At 55.3% G+C, this 23,736-nt stretch overlaps 5 protein-coding genes across 5 annotated transcripts; 4 read left to right on the plus strand and 1 right to left on the minus strand.

Moving 5' to 3' along the window:
• Positions 1–540: 540 nt before the first annotated feature.
• Positions 541–1,736, plus strand: BGZ61DRAFT_438525 (uncharacterized protein). Its single transcript, XM_046244249.1, has 3 exons — positions 541–1,186; positions 1,250–1,568; positions 1,632–1,736. Exons 1-2 carry the CDS (start codon positions 654–656, stop codon positions 1,311–1,313), a joined length of 597 nt encoding a protein of 198 aa, XP_046112329.1. The 5' UTR covers positions 541–653; the 3' UTR covers positions 1,314–1,568; positions 1,632–1,736.
• A 2,021-nt stretch (positions 1,737–3,757) lies between these two features.
• On the plus strand, positions 3,758–7,967 carry BGZ61DRAFT_525647 (histidine kinase 1; the record flags this gene model as incomplete). Its single annotated transcript, XM_046252808.1, has 6 exons — positions 3,758–4,577; positions 4,633–4,665; positions 4,728–5,554; positions 5,631–5,897; positions 5,959–7,458; positions 7,521–7,967. The coding sequence occupies 6 exons, from the start codon at positions 3,758–3,760 to the stop codon at positions 7,965–7,967; spliced, it is 3,894 nt and encodes a 1,297-aa protein (XP_046112330.1).
• Positions 7,968–15,033: 7,066 nt separating this feature from the next.
• Positions 15,034–15,263, plus strand: BGZ61DRAFT_438533 (uncharacterized protein). The gene has a single exon (XM_046244250.1). The coding sequence runs from the start codon at positions 15,039–15,041 to the stop codon at positions 15,255–15,257; it is 219 nt and encodes a 72-aa protein (XP_046112331.1). The 5' UTR covers positions 15,034–15,038; the 3' UTR covers positions 15,258–15,263.
• A 1,901-nt stretch (positions 15,264–17,164) lies between these two features.
• BGZ61DRAFT_17829 (uncharacterized protein) lies at positions 17,165–19,455 on the plus strand. Its single transcript, XM_046237656.1, has 6 exons — positions 17,165–17,621; positions 17,677–17,710; positions 17,768–17,947; positions 18,008–18,062; positions 18,153–18,386; positions 18,466–19,455. The coding sequence occupies exons 1-6, from the start codon at positions 17,416–17,418 to the stop codon at positions 19,263–19,265; spliced, it is 1,509 nt and encodes a 502-aa protein (XP_046112332.1). The 5' UTR covers positions 17,165–17,415; the 3' UTR covers positions 19,266–19,455.
• Positions 19,456–20,771: 1,316 nt separating this feature from the next.
• BGZ61DRAFT_488824 (condensin complex subunit 2/barren) lies at positions 20,772–23,447 on the minus strand (the record flags this gene model as incomplete). Its single annotated transcript, XM_046250150.1, has 4 exons — positions 20,772–21,017; positions 21,075–22,655; positions 22,705–23,290; positions 23,359–23,447. The coding sequence occupies 4 exons, from the start codon at positions 23,445–23,447 to the stop codon at positions 20,772–20,774; spliced, it is 2,502 nt and encodes an 833-aa protein (XP_046112333.1).
• Positions 23,448–23,736: the final 289 nt, after the last annotated feature.

Here is a 23,736-nt window from a genome sequence, read left to right on the forward strand (position 1 = left end):
GGACAGAGCTACCTACCTACCTACAGTGCAGACGTCGCACCTACGTTATGCACCCCGATGCGCTCCTGCCATCAGCGGCCGCAGACAGCCTCACGTGGGCATGCGCGTGGGCGGTGAAGGTAGCCGCAACTTCCACACACCAGAGCGATCGATTAATATCACCAACCCCACAGCGTTGAGAGATTCGGAGTTCTCTCACATGGCCGCCGTTCTATTGGTTTGCGGGGGTAGAGCATGACCTCGACTGTGGTCCGAGCTGTAACGCCAGCAGCTGAACTACAATGCATTCGGCGCACTGTCTGCGGCAGTGTCCTGTGGTGGAGAAAGAGACCAAGTCATCAAATTGCTCAGAGGCACTCTCGAGGCCTCTTGGTCTTCTCCGGCACAATCGCTAGCTGCGGCAGACTCCCTCGAGGCCATGGTATCAGACAAAATGACGCCACAAGCCGACTCAAGTCTCACCATGGACGAATCAAAAGCTGATCGGCCGTGCTGCTCCGAATGACGTCGGTGGCTGATTGCCCTCGGCCCACACACGTCCCCTGAATCCCTGAATCCCTGAATCCCTGAATCCCTGAATCTCTCCATCCCTGGATCCTGCACCCGCGTCATCGCACTGCAAGCCTCCCCACCCACACTCACAAGCGCACGCTATGTACCAACGATGTCATGGCCGTCTGATCTTGCTCGCTCCATTAACGGAGTGGAGCGGGAGCCATCATTCTGCCGACCTACCTACCTATGAAACTTCTTCCTTTCCGACTGGGTCACCGGGGTACGTACCCAATGTAGAGCCTCTGAGCCGATCAATGGGAGAGAAGATAGATTCCCCCTCGCATCTCGTAAGGAACGGGGTGTCCTATTGTGCCAACGCTCCCTCCACCAGTTCCAGGAGAATTAATAGAACTCTGAAACGACAGGCGCGTCCATCACAATGGCGCTACCGTCCATCCCGCGCGCCCATCCTCCTCGCCGCGGTCTACGGTTGCCGGGTTCTGGACGCTCCGAGCCCAGCCCGCCGGCCCAGTGGGGAGACGGTTGATGACAGTGACAGTAGGCGACGCCGCCGGCACGGTGCCGCTACTTGGGGCACGCCAGCCCGAGGACCAAGATCTCAAGCGGCGACCCCTAGGCATCCGCCACATGCTGTACGTCTGTATGTGCACCGGTGGTATCGTTGGGTTGGCTGGTTGCAAGTCTGAGTGTTAGTCGGCAGCTAGCATCCTGCTTTGTACCTAGGGCTCCAAACTCTTCGCTTCACAGACCACATTGGGACGATCGATCTGCTACGTACAGGAACCGAAAGAAGTTGACTATAGATATCGGAGGTGTGCGACGATGGCATTCGTATTTGATCCGATCAAAGGGGGCAGAGGAGGGATATGTCCGTTTCAAACCCCATGGCGATATGGGCGCTCACCGGCCCGCAGGCAAATGGTGCTAGGAAGAGCAATCCCTCAACACGAGATTGCACGTTTGCCCGTATCCAGCCCCACTGGCATACACTTGGTCGAGTCGTGCTGGGCCCGCGAGGGCACAACATACCGACGGCGGGGCCTCAACATGCTCTGCCCCATGGCGTATCACAAGTCAGAACCGAAGCAGTGCTTTCAATCCAATCCTGCACGTACCCGTACAGTGTGAACTACGTCACCCTTCCCCACACAAACGGTCTGCGCTCCTCGAGGTACGTACCGCAGTTAGCGGCTGGCGTTTTGAAAGATCCCTGGACAACGAGAACCACGAAAAAAAAAAAAAGAAATGAAAATCGCAAGATGACCAGGTCCCTGGGGAAAAAGCAGACCGCACCATCGCTCGCACAGAACCGGAGCCTGCGAGTCTTCTGGGACTCGTTACGAAGGTTCCCGAGCGTCCTATGCAGCATGCCGGAGATGTGACAAAGAATTGCTGTGTGTCTAGCTCAAAAAGAAAGCAAATTAATAACCCAACGAGGTCATGTAAGCCTCCCTCCCATTGAAGGCCGCATGCCACCACCACATGCATCCACATGCATTGTTACCCGCAGCCTTTAGCCGGGCCCTGACAACGAGAGCCTGATGGTGCGGCTGTGGCCAACGAAGCGTAACTCACTGGCACCAACAACACAGCACAGGACGAGATGGATGCAGTGCTGAATGCTCATTCCAGACGACAAGGCAAGTTTGTCCCTGCACATTGGCACATGGTCGGGAGTCGCCTCCAGCAGCCGCGAGGCGGCAGCTGTGTGGGCCATCTCTGAGCGGGTTGGCCTTGCCAGGGGTTGTGGCTGGACTGGTCTCGGGGCCCAGTGAGGTCACTTGATCCAGAGAGGGAAATCGATCGATCAGTTCGTACTCGCGCTAGACCCAAAATGGAGGCGGGGGCGTCAGTCGCACGCCACGATTGGCTGACTTTGCGTGTGATTCCCCGGGAAGGGTCCCCCTGCTCAGGGAATTAACGCCCTCGGGCTGTTTGTTCCATCAACAGGCGCTGGGAGTTGAAAGGTGCTTTGCACACCGATATCCAATTGCCGCACCCAAGTACATAGACTTATCTGTCTCTAGTACAGAGGATCGTATTCCATGGGATGAGAACTGCTTCAGTTCAGTCGGTCCAAATCGAACTATCAGTCGAATCCACACATTTCATCCAAGTTCATGCTCGTCGCTCGTGGTCGCCATGCCGTCCAGGTGCATCCCAGCACCTTGGGCTTGCATGACCATTGTCAGTACAAGCCAAGCACAGGTTCAATCAGGAATCAATAATTGGCACCTCACCAACCAATGTACGCGTACACCAAGCATGGTGCAGTCTCAGCAAACACAAGAGCCAAGCCAAGCCCTGTTCTGGGCGCTCTGGGCTTCTACACATCGCTACTGCGCCAGAGAGGAGGTGTACTTTTTGCAATGGCATGGGTGGCGGCTGTTTCTACCAGCGCCATCCCCGCCGCCGCCGAGCTCGAGCCAGGTAATCCCGCCTCACTCCCCGAATAAACGAGGCTAAACCTGGTTGGAAATAGGCTGGCCTGGTCCCGCCTTATCTCTCTGGCGCTCTCATTCCCACTCGTTCCCAGCACAGCACAGCACAGCACAAACTGGCACTACATGCTGTGCCATGTACCCTGCCTGCCGCCCATGTCCCTCGCCGAATACGCACCCTCCACTACCTACCTACCTCCCGTCTCTACCTTACTAGGTACCTACATGCCTTCCCTACAGACGCCAGACGCCCAGGAGGAGCCCTATCCTATTACCGTATTACCTCGCTGCCAGTGTCATCCCTCCTTTGTCCCTGCCCCATCCCAATCCCAATCCGTCCCAATCAGTCCTCCATCATTCTGCACCGCCCAAGCGCCCGAGTCTCGCCCTCCCCTCGTTTGCACTCTCGCCCTTCACGGCTCTCCGTCGCAACCCCCCTCCGACCCCGAGACAACGTAGGGCCGACCTGCAAAACAATATCCCACCTCTTCTTCGCTTCGTGCTGCTTCAACCGCGGTTTGGATCCTTGATTGCCGTCGCCGCCCGTCCTCGATACCCTGGCCCAAGGATGCTCTGCGGTCTGCCACTGCTTTGCCCTTGATTTCGGTCGCCGCTGTGCCTCACCTCCAAGTCGCCTCCAAGCCACCTGCCCCTCGACGTCCCGCGCCCTCCTCATTCACACCCTGATTCCTGCGCCCCTGCCATCGCCGTTTCACCCGAATACCCTTCCGGTTGCGTTCCGCTCGCTCTCCCGAAGCCTTCGTCGCCTGACTGCGGCCCAGCAGTCTCTGCCTTGCAGAATGGTCGATGATGCGGCTTTGGCCGCCGCCGCCGAGATTGTGGCCTCCATTGCCCCGGACTCGCGCTCGCCTGGCTCGATCCCCGTGGGCGTAGCCTCCACCGTCAAACTCCCCGGCCGTGAGACGCCCGCGAAGCGAAACCTCGAGATTGAACTCCAAAAACTTGCCCTGCGGGTTGGCAAGCTCGAGGGGCAGGCTTCCAACACCACCACCAACTTGCCCGAGACCCCCAGCGAGACGATAGACTCGCTGTTTGGTGATGATGGTCTCTCCTTGCCATCCCGCCCCAAACCTAAACTCTTCCACGCCCAAGGTAGCTTGCACTCTCCGCATCTGCCGTCTATCCAGCTGACAAAGGAAGCCCTCGAAGGCCTTCGTGATCATGTCGATGACCAGTCGAAGCTGCTCGACTCCCAGCGCGAAGAGCTGGCCGGCGTTAATGCCCAACTTATTGAGCAGAAGCAGCTGCAGGAGCGTGCCCTCGAGGTCATGGAGCAAGAACGCATTGCGACCCTAGAACGTGAGCTCTGGAAGCATCAGAAGGCCAACGAGGCTTTCCAAAAGGCCCTCCGAGAAATCGGTGAGATTGTTACGGCTGTCGCTCGCGGTGATTTGACCATGAAGGTCCGAATGAATACCGTCGAAATGGACCCCGAAATCACAACCTTCAAGCGAACCATCAACGCCATGATGGATCAGCTGCAAACGTTCGCCAGCGAAGTCTCTCGCGTGGCCCGTGAGGTCGGTACTGAAGGCTTGCTGGGTGGCCAGGCTCGTATTGGTGGTGTCGACGGAACATGGAAGGAATTGACAGACAATGGTATCCTACCAAACCCTGCCCCGTCACTCTAATAGCATCTAACGAACCCTTGCAGTGAACGTAATGGCGCAGAACCTGACTGATCAAGGTAAATATTGCCCATGGCGCTCGCCGAATTCCTTGCTCTGTATCTAACATGAGACCACGCAGTGCGAGAAATTGCGTCGGTAACAACCGCTGTCGCCCACGGAGATTTGACCAAGAAGATTGAAAGACCCGCCCGAGGCGAAATCCTGCAACTGCAACAGACCATCAACACTATGGTTGACCAATTACGGACTTTCGCTTCAGAGGTTACGCGTGTGGCAAGAGATGTCGGAACTGAAGGGATCTTGGGTGGACAGGCCGATGTTGGGGGAGTTCAGGGCATGTGGAATGACTTGACCGTCAATGTGAACGCCATGGCCAACAACTTGACGACCCAAGTGCGCGACATTATTAAGGTTACGACAGCTGTCGCTAAGGGAGACTTGACCCAAAAGGTCCAGGCCGACTGCAGAGGAGAGATCTTTGAGCTCAAATCTACCATCAACTCCATGGTTGACCAACTGCAGCAGTTTGCCCGCGAAGTCACCAAGATTGCAAGAGAGGTCGGAACTGAAGGCCGCCTGGGCGGACAAGCCACTGTACACGATGTCGAAGGCACCTGGAGAGACCTAACCGAGAATGTCAACGGCATGGCCATGAACCTGACAACCCAAGTGCGAGAAATCGCAAAGGTCACAACGGCTGTGGCCAAGGGCGATCTGACAAAGAAGATTGGGGTTGAAGTCCAAGGAGAGATTTTGGAGCTCAAGAACACCATCAACCAGATGGTGGACCGACTGGGTACCTTTGCCGTGGAAGTGAGCAAGGTTGCTCGCGAAGTCGGCACGGATGGAACTCTTGGTGGACAGGCCCAAGTTGCCAACGTCGAGGGCAAATGGAAAGATTTGACCGAAAACGTCAACACCATGGCCTCGAACCTCACAGTCCAGGTAAGACTCGGGATCCAGCCACCAGCGGACCCCTCGGCACTACCACCTGCGATCATTTAACTAACCCCTTCTTTAGGTTAGGAGTATCTCTGCCGTAACACAAGCCATTGCCAATGGCGACATGAGTCAGAAGATTGACGTCGAGGCGAATGGAGAGATCCAAGTCCTCAAGGAAACCATCAACAACATGGTTGATCGTCTGTCTAGCTTCTGTTACGAAGTGCAGCGAGTTGCCAAGGACGTGGGTGTCGACGGCAAGATGGGGGCCCAGGCCGACGTGGCTGGGCTTGATGGACGGTGGAAGGAGATCACGACTGATGTCAATACCATGGCTAGCAACTTGGTAAGTGATGATACGAAGACGGAGTAGAAGGGTGAGCAGAAACAAGCTAATGATGATGCAGACAACCCAAGTGCGTGCCTTCTCAGATATTACGAACTTGGCAACCGACGGCGACTTCACCAAGCTGGTCGACGTTGAAGCCTCCGGCGAAATGGACGAACTGAAACGCAAGATCAACCAAATGATATCCAATCTCAGAGACTCGATCCAAAGGAATACTCAGGCCAGAGAGGCTGCCGAGTTGGCCAATAAGACCAAATCAGAATTTCTCGCCAACATGTCTCATGAAATCCGTACGCCCATGAACGGTATCATTGGCATGACCCAACTCACCCTTGACACCGATCTGACTCAATATCAACGAGAGATGCTGAATATTGTCAATAATCTTGCCAACAGCCTCCTGACGATCATTGACGACATCCTGGATCTGTCCAAGATTGAGGCCAGGAGAATGGTGATTGAAGAGATCCCGTATACATTACGAGGAACCGTCTTCAACGCTCTCAAAACTCTAGCTGTCAAGGCGAACGAGAAGTTCTTGGATCTCACATACAAGGTGGACAGCTCTGTACCAGATTATGTCATTGGAGATTCCTTCCGTCTCAGGCAAATCATCCTTAATCTTGTCGGCAACGCTATCAAGTTTACTGAGCACGGCGAAGTTAGTCTGACCATTAAAGAGCGCCCAGACCAGAGCGACGTTGGCCCCGGTGAATATGCCGTGGAGTTTATCGTCGAAGATACGGGTATTGGCATCGCAAAAGACAAGCTGGACCTGATTTTCGACACCTTCCAGCAGGCCGATGGCTCCATGACTCGCAAGTTTGGTGGAACTGGTCTCGGTCTATCCATTTCGAAGCGACTTGTTAACCTGATGGGTGGTGACTTATGGGTCAACAGCGAGCAAGGAAAGGGCAGCGAATTCCATTTCACCTGCCGGGTCAGGCTGGCTCACGACGATACTGAGATGATCGAACAGCAAATTCGACCGTACCGAGGTCACCAAGTCCTCTTCGTGGACAAGGCCCAGTCGAGCTCTGGAACTGCCATCCGAGGCATGCTTGAGAAGATTGGCCTACACCCCGTGGTGGTTGACTCGGAGAAGAGCACAGCCCTCACGCGCTTGCAGACGGGTGGCGCCCTTCCTTATGATGCCATTATTGTGGACTCAATCGACACTGCTAGGAGACTGAGAGCTGTCGACGACTTCAAGTACCTCCCCATCGTTCTGTTGGCGCCTGTCGTTCATGTGAGCTTGAAGTCGTGCTTGGATCTGGGCATCACGTCATACATGACTACGCCATGCAAACTCATTGATCTGGGCAACGGAATGATTCCTGCACTCGAGAACAGGGCCACGCCATCCCTTGCAGACAACACTAAGTCATTCGAAATCCTTCTCGCCGAGGATAACACTGTCAACCAGAGACTAGCAGTTAAAATTCTGGAGAAGTATCATCACGTCGTCACCGTAGTCGGTAATGGTTGGGAGGCCGTAGAGGCTATCAAGGAGAAGAAGTTTGACGTCATCCTGATGGATGTTCAGATGCCGATTATGGTAAGCACCACTTCCTGATGCGCCTGGCCTTCAGCCAGAGGAGAAGACTAACATCGTTCCAGGGCGGATTCGAAGCGACGGGTAAGATCCGAGAATACGAGCGGGGCATGGGAACTCATAGGACCCCGATCATCGCTCTGACGGCCCATGCAATGATGGGTGACCGTGAGAAGTGCATCCAAGCGCAGATGGATGAATATCTTTCGAAGCCTCTCCAGCAGAACCATTTGATCCAGACGATTCTTAAGTGCGCCACCCTCGGGGGCCCCCTGCTCGAGAAGAACCGCGAACGCGAGCTCGCGATGCACGCCGAAGCAAAGTCGGGATCTAAACACAAGAGTACCGAACAGGGCATGCTGCGACCGACTCTCGAAAGCCGATCTTTTACTACCCGGGAGCCCATTTCTAGCAATGGAAAGGAGGTACCTGCTCTTGTGTCACCTGAGCAAGAAGAAGCATTGGCAAGAGCACGTCTCGATTTCTCCGATATGAGAAGCATTTCGAACTAACTGGGTTCTGTTTGCCTACTCTCAGATTCTCATGAGATCGCATAGCACATAGGCGACGAAAGCACGCGCCCGTGCCTGATCACGTCGGACGTTCTGTACGGCTCATGGTTGTACGTTTCGACTTGACTATGCCTGGTTCTGTGCCGAACCTGGGTACCTGCCGTTCCGCGCCCTAATAAACGAAAGCAACCGTAACTGCTCAGAGCATGCCCGCGGAACACATGGTTAAGATTCAATGAAGAGCGATTCTACCCCTCGCCCACTGCTCACTGGTGTGCTACTCACTCGGTACCGAATCCGCGCCTCCATGAGCTCCAAAGCGATCCCGGCCAATTTTATGACCAGAACCGGTCGGCCGACGCTTTCCAAATGAAGTATCCGGTACTCGCCTCCGCCTTGGCAGGTTGACCTGAGCTTCCCATGTTTTACACACCCTCCCCAACATGTGGCTCTCGGGTCCTCTTGAAGGCAGAGGAGCGATTGGGTGGATGATTGGGCGCATTATATGCCCGAATAGCTGAAGCTTCCTTCCCACACCCGGCCTTTTCTTCTCCATTGTATTTACATTACTCCTAGATCTTGTTTTTTTTTTTTTGGGAACCAGTCTTGTCGCGCCTTTGTCTTGTTACTACATCACTCTTCAACCACCAGGGGTTTCGACTCCTCCCCCAATTTATACCAACATCGCGTCATAGGGCGATTTTCGTGGAGGTTTTAAGGCACCGACTCTCACGGATAGACCTGGCATTGCGAATAGCCCGTCGTTTCTCGTCCTCTCTTGATTCATCATTTTTATGTGGATGTGTGGGATAAGGGTAAAGGGGATTCTGGGACGTATGCGAATGAAGGAAAGGGTGATGGGGATGTTTTGGAGACGTATACAGAGGCGAGGCTTTGTGTCTACTTATGCCTGTTTGTAGCGAGATTGGCCTTATGTGGTGGTCCATGGGAGAATATGGGGGACCATTGTAGCGAATGTGAAATGCCACAGGGGGAGAGTAATCATTCCCTCACTGTTTCACACATCAGCCGCCTTTTGCCTTGTTTGTCATTGCCATCGTCATAATATCTACAGCTGAGGCTGGATTGAAGTCCCAGATACAGCATACATCTAAGAGTATGAGTGATCCTATGAGCTGGGGAAATTCGACGTGGGCGTACGATGGATGCTACAGGGACCAACAATCTATAAAGTAAGATATACTTCATTCGGTTATTAATTACAACCCATGATTCCCATCGACAAACGTGACAGTACGATTGTCAACTTATACAGTCTTCCCCTTGTCGGCATCGTCTTCCGCAGGACCATTGCCAGACAGAGTCTTGCCATTGTTGTCGGCTTTGTTAGGCTTCGGGGCCTTGGGTTGCTCAGCCTCGTTGGCCTCGAGGGCAGCTAGAATGGCCTCGAGTTTGTCTTCGAGATGGGATAGATTGGCTTCAAGAGCGGCGGCAGTCTGCTCACCCCTTGAAAGGGGGAAAGGGTCATGTTAGTGAGGCCCACCACCCTGATTACTGTCTATTATGAACCAAAAAAAAAGGGCCGCGACTAGGGCTCTGTCAAGAAGGCAAGCAGGGCAGATAGGGATGAGATGGGTCGGAGAAGGTCGAGACCAAGCGAAGGAACAGCTGGTCCGGGAATCGAGTGATTAGGGATGGGATGGAGGGGTGGATAGAGAAGCGTGAACGTGTGTAATAAGGGGAAGAATGCATGCATGAATGAACGGATGGTAGCTGCCCCACTGGTTGGAAATCTTGCGCATGGGTAATTGCCATGTCTGTGATATGGCGGAGATGCGGATGGAACGGACACGGAGTCGGACACGGAGAAGGGACTGAGAAGTGGCTGAGGGGGTGGAGAGAAGTGCAGATCTCGCTTGAGAGGTTGTATCCACATCCCGAGACCACGAGGCAACCGGGTCTCGATCGCGGTTGTGGTTGATGCAGGGCGGATTCCCGAGAATCTGGGCCCTCAGAGACCGGCAGAGACCCTCAGGGACCAGCACAGACTCGACGGTCAAGGCTGCAAAACAAACGCCTCCAGATCGGCGTCGACCATCTTGGCGGGTACAAGTGTTCGGCGACGCCGGCATGTGGCTTTTAGTCTGGCGGCCTTGCCCCAATTAGACTTAGATGGGACCAGCGGGGTGTGTGTTGGTCAGAACGCATGCGTTAACCGCGGGGAGAAGTTTGAATGAAGCGGGGAAAAAGGAAAGGGGGTAAAAAATACTTTCAGGATGACAGACTTGAAACCCGGAAGCAAGACGGTGCAAGAAAGAAAAAGAAGAAATGGCGGGAAATAAGACTTAGGGCAATATCAGATGGATGAGGAGAGATCCAGACAAGAAGGCCTTTCAGAAGCAATAGGTGCTGTGGTGACACTAGAGGGGTATGTACCTGGTGAGGTCTCGGTAGGCCTAGAACGTGGAGGCTGTCAGTTGAGCGGTGGCGCTTGGAGCGAGAAGATGCACTGCAGAATGCAGAATGCAGAATGCCGGATGCATGAATGCACATCAGGGATTGCTCGTGGCAGCCAGAGGGGCCTCGACCATGGCTGGGTAGCCCTGGGCTGAAGAAGGGGACCAGGGGGGGGGGGCTTTGGGAGGGGCTGAGCTGGGATGAGACAAGCCCAGCTCAGCGGGAAGGGCATGGGAGGCGGGAGACGGAAGAGGGAGACGGGAAACGGGAAACGGGGAACGGGAAACGGGAAGCGGGAAATCGGGATGAGTGAAGTGATGAGATGAGATGAGATATGGGGCGGCATGCCATTCACTCGCGAGCCTCGGTGAGACCCGGCCAGTTAGGCTACATCGCCTGCCATATGGCAATGGCAACATGGAGATGGCCGTCTCAAATCGTCCCCACGCGAGAGATGGAGGTATGGGGAACATGGGCATGACTGGGCATCATGAATCATGAAGACTGACCTGGGCCAAATCGGTATCCGAGGACGACGCTCCGGAAGCTTGGGCGCTGTTGGCGCCAGACTCGTTGGATGGGGCCATGATGGTTGTGGTGGACGTAGGGATGGTCAGATCAGATGATGGCGCTGCTGGCGAGCGACAGGGTGCGATGCAATGGCGGTGACTGTGATGCGATGTGATGCGATGCTATGCGATTGTTGGATTGTGGATGGCGGATTGTGGATGGTGGAGGTGTAGACGCAGACCGGAACACGGAGGAGGCGGTGTCCCGATATCGCGGCGCGTGCGTGAGGTGCGTGAGGTGCGCTAGGGCAGGTGCAGGGTTGCAGGCCGTTGACCGAGTACACGGAGAGCAGCAGCGAGCCAGTAGCAGCACGGTTGGCCCGTCCTACCAGAGGTAGACAGCTGAACCGCCGGTGGAGTCTACGGTTAAGCTCCCGAAGATATTCGGAGATAATTCAGGTCTTGGAAGCACGAGAATGGGGCAAGAGGATCTGGGAGGGAGACATCGGATGGTGGGTCCTTGGATGGCATCTCGGTTTTGGGCGTGGTCTCGGCTTCGATGAGGGTCCCACGATGTGCACCCGGGACAACCTCTTCTTTCAAGGTCGGCATGTTCCGTACGTCGTACTCCATAATCAATAATCATCCCCATGATGCGGCGCGTGCGTCCTGTGTGCCGGGACCTTTCCATCACCTGTGCTGAGCAGTCTTTGTTATCCTCCCTGGCATTCCTGTGCCCCGTGCTCTTTGCCCTGCGACTTCTGTCCGGGTACGTGGTATTGGTGCGTGGTACTGGTACGTGGAACAGACGGACTGCCTCCTAGTACCACCGCTTAGACCTATCCGACCGTCGGTTCGTGGCTGCATCGTAGGCGTGTGAGAAGCGGTGCGTGTGCAGCCAGCCACCGCAAGAACAGGCGCACGTCAGATGGGAAAGTGGGCAAAAGCCGTGCCCAGGTAGATGGGAGATTGGGTCTAGATCGCCGGGAAGTGGGCTACCAAGCCAGCTGAACATGGAGATGGGAACGGAACTGGACGCATGCTGATGGTGGAACATGGTAGTGGGACATGCTGGTATCCGTCCGCAGCAAAGACACATGCATTCCAGAGCGCCTGGGCCTTGACATCCCACCGTATGCATGTCTCTCCTGCCAGCGGGCTGGGCTTGCCGGGTTGGGCTTGAGGCTATGCAATGCTTCTGCAGGAGCTTCCAACAAAAAAAAAGTCGACAGCGCGTGGTGTGGCTTGCCTTGGCTTCCCGTGGCTCCCTCCGGCTCCTCTTTGGGAAGGGGGGAAAACCTGGAGTCGGAGCTTTGGGATCTGCGCAGATTGGGGGGCAGTATCGATCGGTCTGGGCACAAGCCACATGGCCTGGACCGCGACGGTGCAGCCTGCGTGTACGTACGTGCTGGGACCACATCAGACGTCGAACGATGCGGAGCCGGCGACGTCGACAATGGGAATTGTCCATGTTGGGACCGGACCGTGAGACGAGGTCCATCTTGAACATGGGAAAGCTGACAGAGGATGTGTGTTTTCCGATTGCCCGTAGAGTCTTGGTGGAAATGAGCTACGGAGCCATCTCGCCGGGACGTCTTGCGATGCCGTCATGTACTACGGCTTAGGCTTCACAGCTGAGTGTCAATGGCAGCAACGTGCTTCCCAGACAACGGGTACATACCTGTCAACCCTGCATTTGGACGCACCCGAGCACCCGAGTACCCGAGTCTCTGGCTGTGGCACTGCTGTGTACGTACTTTTTCCCATGTGCTTTGTCGACCAAGTCAGTTAGAGTGCCAATGGTCGACTGAGACCGTACTTCCCGAATCATGAATATCTCCGAAGTCTGGGTGGAGGGTCCAGGTGTGCGGTATCCTGCGTGTCGGCGCCACAGCCTTGGCGGGCCATCGCCAGCCCTGCGGTCTGGAACACGACTTGCGACGCCCACCTCGTGGCTTTCTCGTAAACCAAACACCTAGGACGAATGGTTCGCAGGCGGGCAGCCAAGGCGGGAACCTGAAGCCGAACTAAAAACCGTGTGCTTGGTGCTTGGTGCTCGGCCGCTCAGGCCACGGCCATGCCATGTGTAACGGGTGACTAACCTAAGCTTCGGGACGGACGGAGACGCGCTGGCGCCCTGGAAACACCCCCTAGCACCCCTAGCACCTAACACGCCCAGCTAACACGCCCAGCAGCTGTCGAGCCTCTCTTTTGGGGAGCCGGCCGTCGGCATCACGCACCTCGATAGGGGTGTTTCCCCCGGACGGAACTAGGCGAGGACCAACCTACCTAATAAGCAAGGGCCCAGATCGGTCGCCAAACCCACTGTCCAAGACGTGTTATTTGTGTACTACCTACCTACCTAGGTATGTAAATGTTCGCTGTCGAGTCCACAGGACTACGCGCAAGAGCCTCGTGAAGCCCACTGCGAAGCCCACTGCGAAGCCCACTGCAATGTCTGCTGAAGGAACCGACCCAGCTGTGAAGGAAGCCCCAGCTTAAATGGGGGATCTAGTCTAAGTCTAAAAGGGAAATCGGCTTGAGCGGTAAACCCCGGAAATACCACAGGTGCGAAGGAAGGTCTGCCCACTCTGAAGCCGCCCCTCTGGAGCCTCCCAAGCCTTAGTACCAATACCTCCAGAGCTCCTTCCCTTGTTAACACGCACACCCCAGTCCCGCATCCGGGCTTCCCAAACGTGGCCCCGGTCACCTGTTTCTTCCCACGCTGCGACGTCTCTCGGCTTGCCATGTTCTAGACTCACGAGCCTTCGTCTAACACATCCATCTACATCCGATTATTTGCGGTCTTGCAAATCCTGCGATTCTAGGCCCGTGGACCGACCATCCATTCATGGACCATCCGACCTTGTTGCTCGTCGGGGAAGCGGCCTCGTCTAGGCAGCCCCAAGCGAATGCGAATCGCCATCTTTCTTCTCTGGTTGCTCTCAGAGGACTCGCTTTGACTCTAGCTGACTCTTGCTGACTCTTGCTGGCTGCTTGGTGCGTGTGATCGATCAATCACCCGAGTCATAGATCCGCCCTGCCCACTCTACGGCTCGCGGTCGCTATGGACACGGATACTCGCGGACGGGATCATTACACTGGCTTTGGGGTTTTGCGTTCCGTGGGCGGCTGCGGGATCAGGGCCGTGACGGACCCTTGTTGACTGTGGCGCTCGAACAGAAACCCAGACACCGGCCAAGGCCGAACCGGTGGGCGGAGGAGACTCGCCGCAACTTTCGTCGGGGGGCCGGGCAGCCAATACCGGCCCACGCCAGGGCGGGCTGGAAATGGATGGAGATTCCACGGCCCTGGTACCAAATTCCCATTATCGCGATGGGCGATTTTCCACCACGGCCAATGCCAGCGCCCGCTGTATGGTATCACCCCCGGCCGAGAACCGACACACCGGACAGGCTGATGGATAGTTATTGACGGCGACTGGTTCCCTGAGCCATTTGGAGCGCATGGGGGCTGCCAAGGAAACTGATCAGATGTGGCCCAGGCATTGAAGGGCTGAGCACACCAACAAGTACTGAAGCTGCCAAAACTGGTGGTACCTCACCATCATAATACCTTACGGATACGTAAGTAAGCCAATTGTGACGAGGAGATCGCGTTGTACGATTTGATGCCATGGAATAGGGCCTATTCCTCGAGATGCGTTAGCCGATCTGGCCAGCCTCACCACTGGGGAGACTTTCTGTTCAGCGCGGCATGACGAGAGACGGCCGCCGGTGAAATTCTAGTATGACGCCAGTGGGCATATCCGTTTGGTCATGAAGAGGGGACATTTTAGCAAGAGGCCGCGTGGTGGTGCTGGTATAGGAATCGGGCAGACGTTCAAACGACGAAGCTGCCGCTGCCGCCCGGGCGTGGTGCGATCCTCGAGCCAAAGTTCGATTTTCGTCAATGCTCATGGCTCGATGGCGATCAAGAAGAGAACACTGTCCGGGGCAAGGCGTGGCCGCATGGGGGGCGTCTAATCCCAGCTCGACCCACCCCCTTGAATCCTGGGATCCTCGGATGCATCGACTTCAATCCCAAGCTCCATTGGATTGTATTGATTGAGACGCAAAGCAATCGAGAGGCGAAGCATGAGAAAAAAACCTCTTACCACTCTCGCCTGGGTAGTTGTCCCAGGATGGGATCGAGATTTGGCTATAGCCGACGTGGACGTCTGCACACCTTTGCATATTCATTCCTCTTCCTCTTCCCCGGCACAATCTGCTGCCAGGCCAGGCACATTGGGGAAGTCCGATGCATGCTGACTCTATCCCGACTCGGCACAAGTCAATTGCAATTGAGCATGTTGGCTGACGATCCCTGCCAAAACTCTCAGAAACCCACCGAGTACGAATAGTCATGCAAAACGCAACATGTTGGTAACCTCCAATTCATGCCCATGGTAAGACGGCTGCAGGCTTTGTGTATCACAGCAGACAGCCAACCGAACTAGGGATTTGTGAGTCAAGGGCTGGGACCCCGCTGGGTTGCGGCGATGGACCCCATCTATTCCCATGACGGGTTGACCCTCGCCCCTTGGCCCGAAGAACCAAGGCACTCACTCGCTTGGGCTATCTCACGAGCCCAGACAGCGCTGGAATACCCAGGACCCTGGTCGTGGTTCGTGGTTACATGGGGATCGGAGCCCGCAAGGGCCGATTTAACGTCTGGTGATCGCCCAGAGAGCCATGCTGACTGCCACGGCCGACGAGAACTCCCCTGGCTATGGAGTTCGCCCATTGTCCATGGCCCATTCCCATCCATGACAGTGCCATAGTAGGTCAAACAGACAAGTAGGTCAGCCAGCCCAAACAAGCTCGCGCCTCGCTTCGAATCAGGCACGCTGCCGACAAAGTCGTGCCAGACCCAAATTCTGGCCACATGTACCGCTACTGGGTCTGGCTATTTACACGCCCCTGGCCAGCTCCAGTCTCGAGGCGACGCCCCCTTCTTCCACCAGACACCCCCGGCATCTGATGCCCTCTATTTTCGCTTGGACACACCTCTCTCACCTTCGCTTCCCTCTCACGACGCCGTCTTCGGTTCAAACCCTGTCTCTCCCATGGCCTGTCTCGTTTGCCGGTGGCTGCGGCACCTCAGATTTTTTTTCTACCATTCCCCTGGACCCTGTCATCGCCTAGGTCCCGATATGCTCTAAGCTAGGCGCACTCGTGTCTATTGCTCTATTGCCCAGATGCTCCGTACTTGTGGAGGAGTCTCATCATCATCACTCCCATTGTCATTCCCCTCCGTTCCGCAGTCTTTGCTCCATCCTCGAAAACAGGCACCCCCCCTGGCCTCTCCACCAGGATCCATCTTTGTTCTGCCTCGTCTGCCGCGTGCGCACCCACACCAGTGGAGCTATAACCCCAGGGTCCAGAACCTCGATCCTCAAATCCAAGTTATCCAACTTGCATCAGCCCCAGTCCGGTCTTCTGCCTCCGCCACCTCATCCGTTGCCTCATAACATCAGTCCTGAGATCACCTGTCCACTCGGATCCCCAATGTCACCGCGTCTTCTTAGGCTCGGCTCCTTTTTTTGACCGTTAGCCATTGTCCTCGATCACGGTTGGACAGACACTTTCTCGATATCCACTCGAGCCAACCCTGGTTGTCAAATCGAGATATCCGATCGTGTCTCTGGGGGTGTTAGTATTGAACATCCACACCCTCACGGCGATTCCTCCCTGCCGCTTCTCGTGTGCCGTCACCTAACCTTTCAGATACCTGGCTGTTGTCCCATGTCAATTGCTCTTCCATGATAGATTTCCCATCCTCTTGTCCATTTCTGTCTACCTCGATCTCGCCATCTTGCCATCTCGCCATCAGTCGGTCCAGCAGTTGCTACTCCCCACTTCTTACCTTGATCACTCCATCTCTCTCATCTGTAGGTGCCGACCTGTCCCTGTCTCCTTTCGTCAGCACCCCTCCCCCTCCTGGGGTCTAATTCGAACCAGCAAGGATGTCTTCGGCTCCCCAACAATCACAACTTTTTTCTTCCTTCTCCTTGCCGCTAATTCTCACTCCACGTCGTGCCCTGACTTGATCAACATTGACCAGTGTCCTCACTTAGGCTTGACCACTCTCCCCTCGTCTTCAAGCAACTCTCCTAGACGGATAGACTATCACCAAACTCGCAAGAGCCTCTCCAAACCCACACACTTGTCCCTTGTGCTGGCTTCTTCGACCTTGTCGTTGCTCATCGGGAAATAACGGCATTCTCCGTCATCCTTGACCCCGCCTAAGGTATCCACTGGTTCGAGCACCAGCGAACAGCAAGGCCCTTCAAGAAACACCCGCAGGAACAGTGACAGCTATTACGAGGCCAGACATTCCTGGAACCGACTGCGTCTGGAGGACACTCGAAGACACCACCCTTACACTCGAATCGAATAGGAAGATACGACAAATACGTGGTGGCGGTGGCCCATCTCGACTGCTTCTCCATCTAATCACATCAGGTGATCTGTCCTGGCTCTACGACATCGTCTCGACCTTGTACCAAATCGTGGTAAATGTTGATACGTCGCTGGGGGTCTCGTTGTGAACAAGTAACTTGGCACCTGCAGAGTTCGACCTCCAAAATTGGTCGCGCCTTCTGCATGGCGCCTGATCTCGAGGCAATCTTCGGTGAGCTGGGCTTGGCCCAATATCTCGACGCGTTCGTCGAGCAGGGGTTTGATGAGTGGGATATCATCCTTGACATCCAAGAGTCGGACCTGTGAGTACAGCAGCGCACCTAACCCCGTCGTACTTGACTGACAATGCCAATCCAGTGATGTGCTAGGTGTTAAGCTGGGCCATCGAAGGGTATGTTTCCTTGCTCTTCCACTTGGACTGCTGACTGACACGAAACGAAACAATTAGAAACTCCAAAGACGGATTGCCAACGCCAGGGGTATTTCTCCAAATACCTCACTGGTATCACCAGCGAGGCCGGCAGTCGAAGATGTCAAGCCCAACACCCCGCGGACCGAACTCAGCCGGCCGGAGGGCACCCACGAGGTGCAAGGAGTAGCAAAACGAAAATATCGGCGCCACCCCAAGGTGCGTGAGAATTTGAGCCACTTGGTCCAACGAAGGCCAGTCACTGACTATTACATATAGCCCGATGAAAATGCCCCTGAACGCCCGCCCTCTGCGTATGTTTTGTTTTCCAACAGTAAGTCTCGTCCACAATTGCCCATCTTAGCTACCAGACAGCGCCGTCCGAGCGAAGGCAGAAAGAATCTAACAAAGCTGCGTTTCCTAGAGATGAGAGAAGACCTCAAGAGTCAAAACCTCAGCTTCACCGAGATCGCGAAACTGGTCGGCGAGAACTGGCAGAATTTGGTGCCAACAGAGAAGGAGGCGTATGAAAGCCAGGCCAACGCTGACAAGGAAAAATACCACCGCGGCTTGATGGAGTACAAGAAAACCCCCGAGTTCAAGAAGTATATCCAGTATCTCCAAGAGTTCAAGGATAAGCAAGCCAAGCAGACCCAAGGTTCGTGACCTAGCGTGACGACAACATGATCTTGCACAGGTCTCCAGTTCTTCTGAGCTAACGAATTGGGCCGAAACAGCTAGCGATGTATCCAAGCGGCCGAAATTGGAGCCTGCTAGACTTCGCAATGGCGGCAGCAGCGGCAGCACCACGGCCACCCCTGGAATCAACACACCGAGTGGGAGCGGGAGCGGGAGCGGGAGCGAGAGGTTTCCTGGGAGTGAACCACCGCCCTCTCGAAAAGAAAGGATGAACTCCATTGCTTCAATTGCCGAATCGCAGCATTCAGCAGCACCTACCATGTTGTCACAGGCGAATTCGAACGAAGACGCCATGTCGTCACCCCGGGGAAGCTACTATGATACTGTGAGCCCGAATGAGCCACCTCGGTACCACCCTCATCGACCACCATCATGGCGAGAAGGCGGAAGAGGCGGCGAACCGCTTCATCAGCACCTCCCATCGCTCTCCGATATGCTCGACGACGGAAGGAAGGGAACGCCAACGAGCCTTGGGGGCGAAAGCAACCCGTACTCGTCAGGTTTTGTCGCTGCCAACCACCCTAGACTAGTCCCCGAGGTGCTCAATGGCCTGCCAACAACGACGGCACCTAGAATGCCACACCTCCGACATGACCAATCCTCGAACAGCAGTGTTGGGTCCACCAGCCCGGCCATGAGCATCGCGCGCACACCTGGTGAAGGACCGCTGCCCATTCACGCACTGCTCTCGCACCAGACTCTGCCGGCCCCTGGAGGAGCGGCATCGGGATCGTTTGACCGAGGTGCGTCAATGAATGGCGGGACCACTCCGAGCCCGACGGATCTCGTGAGGCCGCCATTCGGACACAGCGCGGGACCAAGGGGATATGGTACTTGACCCTCTCGGCACAGAGACTTTGTCAAGGAGTCAAGCTAATTTGGCTTACAAGGCTCTCGTGACGTGCTATCCCTATCTACCGGCCAGCTGGTGAACGCTGATCAGTCAGGGGAAGGAGTGCTGATGACGCCAGCGCCTCATTTCGTTGCCACAGGAGAGCATAGGCCCGTCAGGACCCGCCTGGACGGAGTCAGCGCTCTCCTAAAGGCTGGCGAGATTGTAGAAAAGCATGATCGAGACGAGCGGAGATGATGATGAAAATGATTGACGAAAATGGCGGAAGTGGCAGCTACGACAAGAGCCAGCTGTCAGTCGCCTCTCATCGAAAATGGCGTTTCATGCTCGCATGCTTTGTTCTTGTATACCCCTAAGTTTTTGAATGGTCTGGGTCGGGTTTCAGACCGATCCAATTATAATGCAAGAGCTGCAGGTAGATGGATTGTTTGCATCGAATCCGCATCTGTGGACGACGGCGTTTCGGCTTGGATTGTATCATGACGGAAAATTAAACGGGGCATCTTGCCGTATATGGATATATTTTGATTTCCATATTTCTGTGCAGTTCTTGGTTGTCTTGTATGCATGTCAACGAATCTATGTTAATGTCATGGGAGAAGACCTTTAAATGATATCTTGGTTGTGAGGGAGCGAATGGGTATATCAATCCTGTCTCCTGCATTCGCTTCCTGGCGAAACCAAGGGCTACCGTGAACAAGCGTGGAGTCGATGTTTGCAGTGACGATCATCACCTGCGAACCGGCGAGGATGGGCGGCGGTTTAAAAGGAAGCAGGGCGGCGCCCGGCAGCAAAAGTCGTCATCAGGGTCCAGCCCATTCGACCCCGTCAGCATTTCGACGTCATGGCGCAGTCACGCCGGCCGGGGCCGCGGCGGGGTCTTCGGCCCCACAACGCCGGCGCGGAGATCCCTGACAAAAACGGGGAATTGTAACTTATTGCTGAACTGCACGGAGCGATTCACCCGAGCTCTCGACGCTGGCGATGTCATCCGTCAAGAGCGTGGCGTGGATAGCCTGGTATCGTTCCCTCGGAGTTGTCCTTCAGTGGAGAGAAGCTGATGTGCCGTGATGGCTAAAAGGGAACTTGGTAACAGAATCATATTCACAGTATATGGGCCATAACCAGCTGAGTAGATGCAGATGCAATTATTCCCGACCCCAACGCCAGAAAGCCGACGACTCCGTGGCCAACAATATCTCCGCTGTAGCTATCAAGCTCCGCACTGAGACTTATTCGTCCATCAACCCGCTCGTGGTCTGTTCGTTCCTTCGTTCCTTCGTTCGGTCGCACTACCCAGCGCCGATATACCTGTCATAACATCTCATCCAATATATCCATCCGACCACCTAGGGGAACGGTACAACTCGCCGCCCCTGGCGGCTTTGCCAACTGTCCCATAGCATACCCCTTCCATATACACAAGACAGCCACTCATAAAGATGCATTGAAACCACGACTGCCTTTGTTTGCAACTGGCTAGCCTTGTCACTACTCTCCTCCCTCGGTGATCTCGGCAGTCCAATCCCTGCGGATCTCCAATTCTGAGAGATCATTTGTCTTCTCAATCGTTAGACCCTTCTCGTTGGCCAGATGTAGCAAGCAGATAAAGCAGAACGACGTCGAAATATCATCCATGACAGGCTTAGGATACACCGCCTGCAAGTTGTTCATAACCGACGTGAATTTGAGAGGTTCCTCCTCTGCAGCACCTGGTTGAGGGGCTTCGGCGGGCTGCTGCGGGGACGCGTTAGATCAACTTCAACTTTGCAGAGGAACTAGAGGGAATCTTACCTCGAGCTGCTCGATGCCCATGCCCTTCCAAAGCTCTTCTTTCAGCCGTCGCACATCTACCTTCTTGGCCACACGCGCGTATTGAACATATTCGGGGCGTACTCGTCGAGTCTGTGTTACGAGTGTCGTTCCAAACGCCCCTCCCATGGTATTGGTCATCGTCTCACCATTCAGGAGAGCCGTGATACCGCCAGCCTCGGTGAGGCCTCCCTGGCCCTCCATGCCGGGCGAGAAGTGCTCACGGGCATCAGCAAACTCCAAGTCGTCGTCATCGTCTGCATCGCCTCCAGGGAATGGCATGCCGTCATCCTGGAAGAAGTTTGCGTCATAATCGCCCTCTGGAAGCGCCGTCTCTTCTGTGTTCTGCATGGGCGCCTTCTGATTGGCCCAGAACGCCTCGTCCATTTCGCCTTCAGGTTGGTTGTCCTGGGCAGTCGTACCGAATGCGCCGCCTCTGACACCGAAACCGGTGCGTCGTCGACCCATGCGCGCCTTGGGCTTCAAGAAGAGACTTAGCAGCGACTTGGAGTTGAAGTGCTTGTCGTCGGGGAGAAGGTTGCGTGACTTAGATTTCCAGTCCTTCTTGGGCATGCTGATGGCCGCGGTGGTACTGGCCTGTGTGTGGATGGTGTCCGCCAAGTTGGAATCGAGAGGCGAAGCAAAGTCAATCTCAAAAGGCTCCTTTTCCTTGCGCTTCTTGGTCTCTCCGACGGGTTTGTTGACGTCCTTGACCTTCCGGATCCTCCAATGCTCGGCGCTACTCCAGTTCTTCTGCAGTGCCTGGTCGAAGAAGCCAAGAATATCCTCGTGCATCTTGTCGGCCTTCTGGGCGCTAGTCATTGACACAATGTACTCTCCGTTGTCGTCAAATCCTTCGCCGTCTGCACCCTCTTCACCGAGGCCAGCATCGTAAACCCGCATCTGCGGTTCGAGGGCCGCTTCACGGGCCCACGCCTCACCACCCTCGCCAAAAGCAACATCGGTTGCGACATCAAACGCACCCAATCCAAGATCGTCGTCATCAAAGCCGGCGGGAGCGTCGCCGTCAATGACAAGACCAGAAATATCGCCAAATGCACCAGGGGTCTTTTCCTTGTCTTGATCTTGCCTCCAGTCCTCCGGGGCCTTCAGAAATGGGATATCCATGGAACCTGAAGGATCGCCGAGATCAAAGGTTTTGAGAGATGGGCAAACATCCAGCTCGTCTAGAAGTTGGAGGTCAGGTAGGAACTTGGCCCCCAATGCGCCAAGATCAATCTGAACGTCGGCTTCGTCTTCCTCCTCTTGCTCCTCCTCTTGCGGTTCATCGCCCTCATCTTCCTCCTCCTCCTCATCGCCCATCTCTCGTTGCTTCTTTTTTCCAAGTGTATCCGCGTCACCAGTGTCATCGCTGCTGTCGAAGACGATGCGCCCTTGTGAGTCGATCATGAGGTGGTTCAGAAGGAGTCCCTTGGCGCCGCCCTCATCAAAATCGGCCGATGCTTTCTTGAAGAGAGGGTCAACAGCGAACTCTAGCTCAAATTTCTTAAGCTGTAGCGAGTTAAAACTTGGGGCCAAGGTGGCCTCGGATGAGCGCTGCGTCTGTGAAATGTGAGCATGTACCGGGAACCTCGGGAGCCGTCATGTCTACCTTCTTCTTGGGCTTCTTCTTTACGTTGCCATCTTCATCGAGCTCCTCCTCGTCAGTCTCCTCTCCCTCCTCGCGATCTTTTTTCTTGGAGTTGTTGCTATCAGCCAGACCGCTCAGCAGCTTGCCCGTCTCTGTTGCGACACTGTCGACTCGGTTGGTGTAGATCTTGACGCATCCATCTAGGGTGCAACTGGCCTTTTGGAAGTTCACACCGTCGCCCTCCTTGAGGAGCGACATGTCATGGAAGTAATCGATGAGTGCAAAGTTCCAGGAATTCGTAGCGTTGATCTTGTTGTCGGTGGCCATCTTCATCCACTCCTCGAAGTTGGCAAGAAGCGGGACACGCTTCATAGGCGTGACCACAGAGCCGCCTACGACAAACCCCTCGTCGTCGTCGCCGCCGCCACGACCGGCGCGAGGTGTCCGGGGATCCGACATTGGGGATGCGTTCTCCATGTCGTCCAATCTGATGCTGACTTTGCGAGGGGTCGCAGCAGCCTTGATCTCGTTGATCTGCTTCTCGTACAATGCTCTCCGGGAGCTGATTCGCTGGCCCTTCTCGTGCGCATCGTCGTTGAGGGGAATCCTAGGAGCTTGTATGAGGGCTCGGTTGCTAGGGGGCTTCGAGAAGTGAGTGGCCGGATGAGAGCTTACTTGACGGGGGATTTGAATGGCGACGCCGAGACAGAGCTAGGTGTCGGTCTGGCACTCCCCGCGCGCGGGGCTTGAGCGACGCGAGGCATTGTGTGGTGGTTGCGTGGGTTGGTGATGCAGAAGGCTGGGTTCGACAAGGCCTGGCGCGTCGTGGTGGTGGTGTTGAGCCATACTAAAGTAAACAAAATAATGGCGACGTGGGGTTGTTGCAGCCTGAGCGTTCAGGCAGCAAACCCAAGGCGGTGGGATCCAAAGTTCGGGCTTCCAAGGAAGGTACGGAGGTACTTGGTTGAGTGGAGTCTGTTTAAGGGTTTAAGGTACTCCGTAAGGTAGGTGGCAGATACGCACCACCACCTGAACGCCCCGCAGCGAGTGCAG

The sequence above is a fragment of the Ilyonectria robusta genome (assembly GCF_021365365.1).
Source record: "Ilyonectria robusta strain PMI_751 chromosome Unknown BGZ61scaffold_1, whole genome shotgun sequence".
Classification (NCBI taxonomy): Eukaryota; Fungi; Ascomycota; class Sordariomycetes; order Hypocreales; family Nectriaceae; genus Ilyonectria; species Ilyonectria robusta.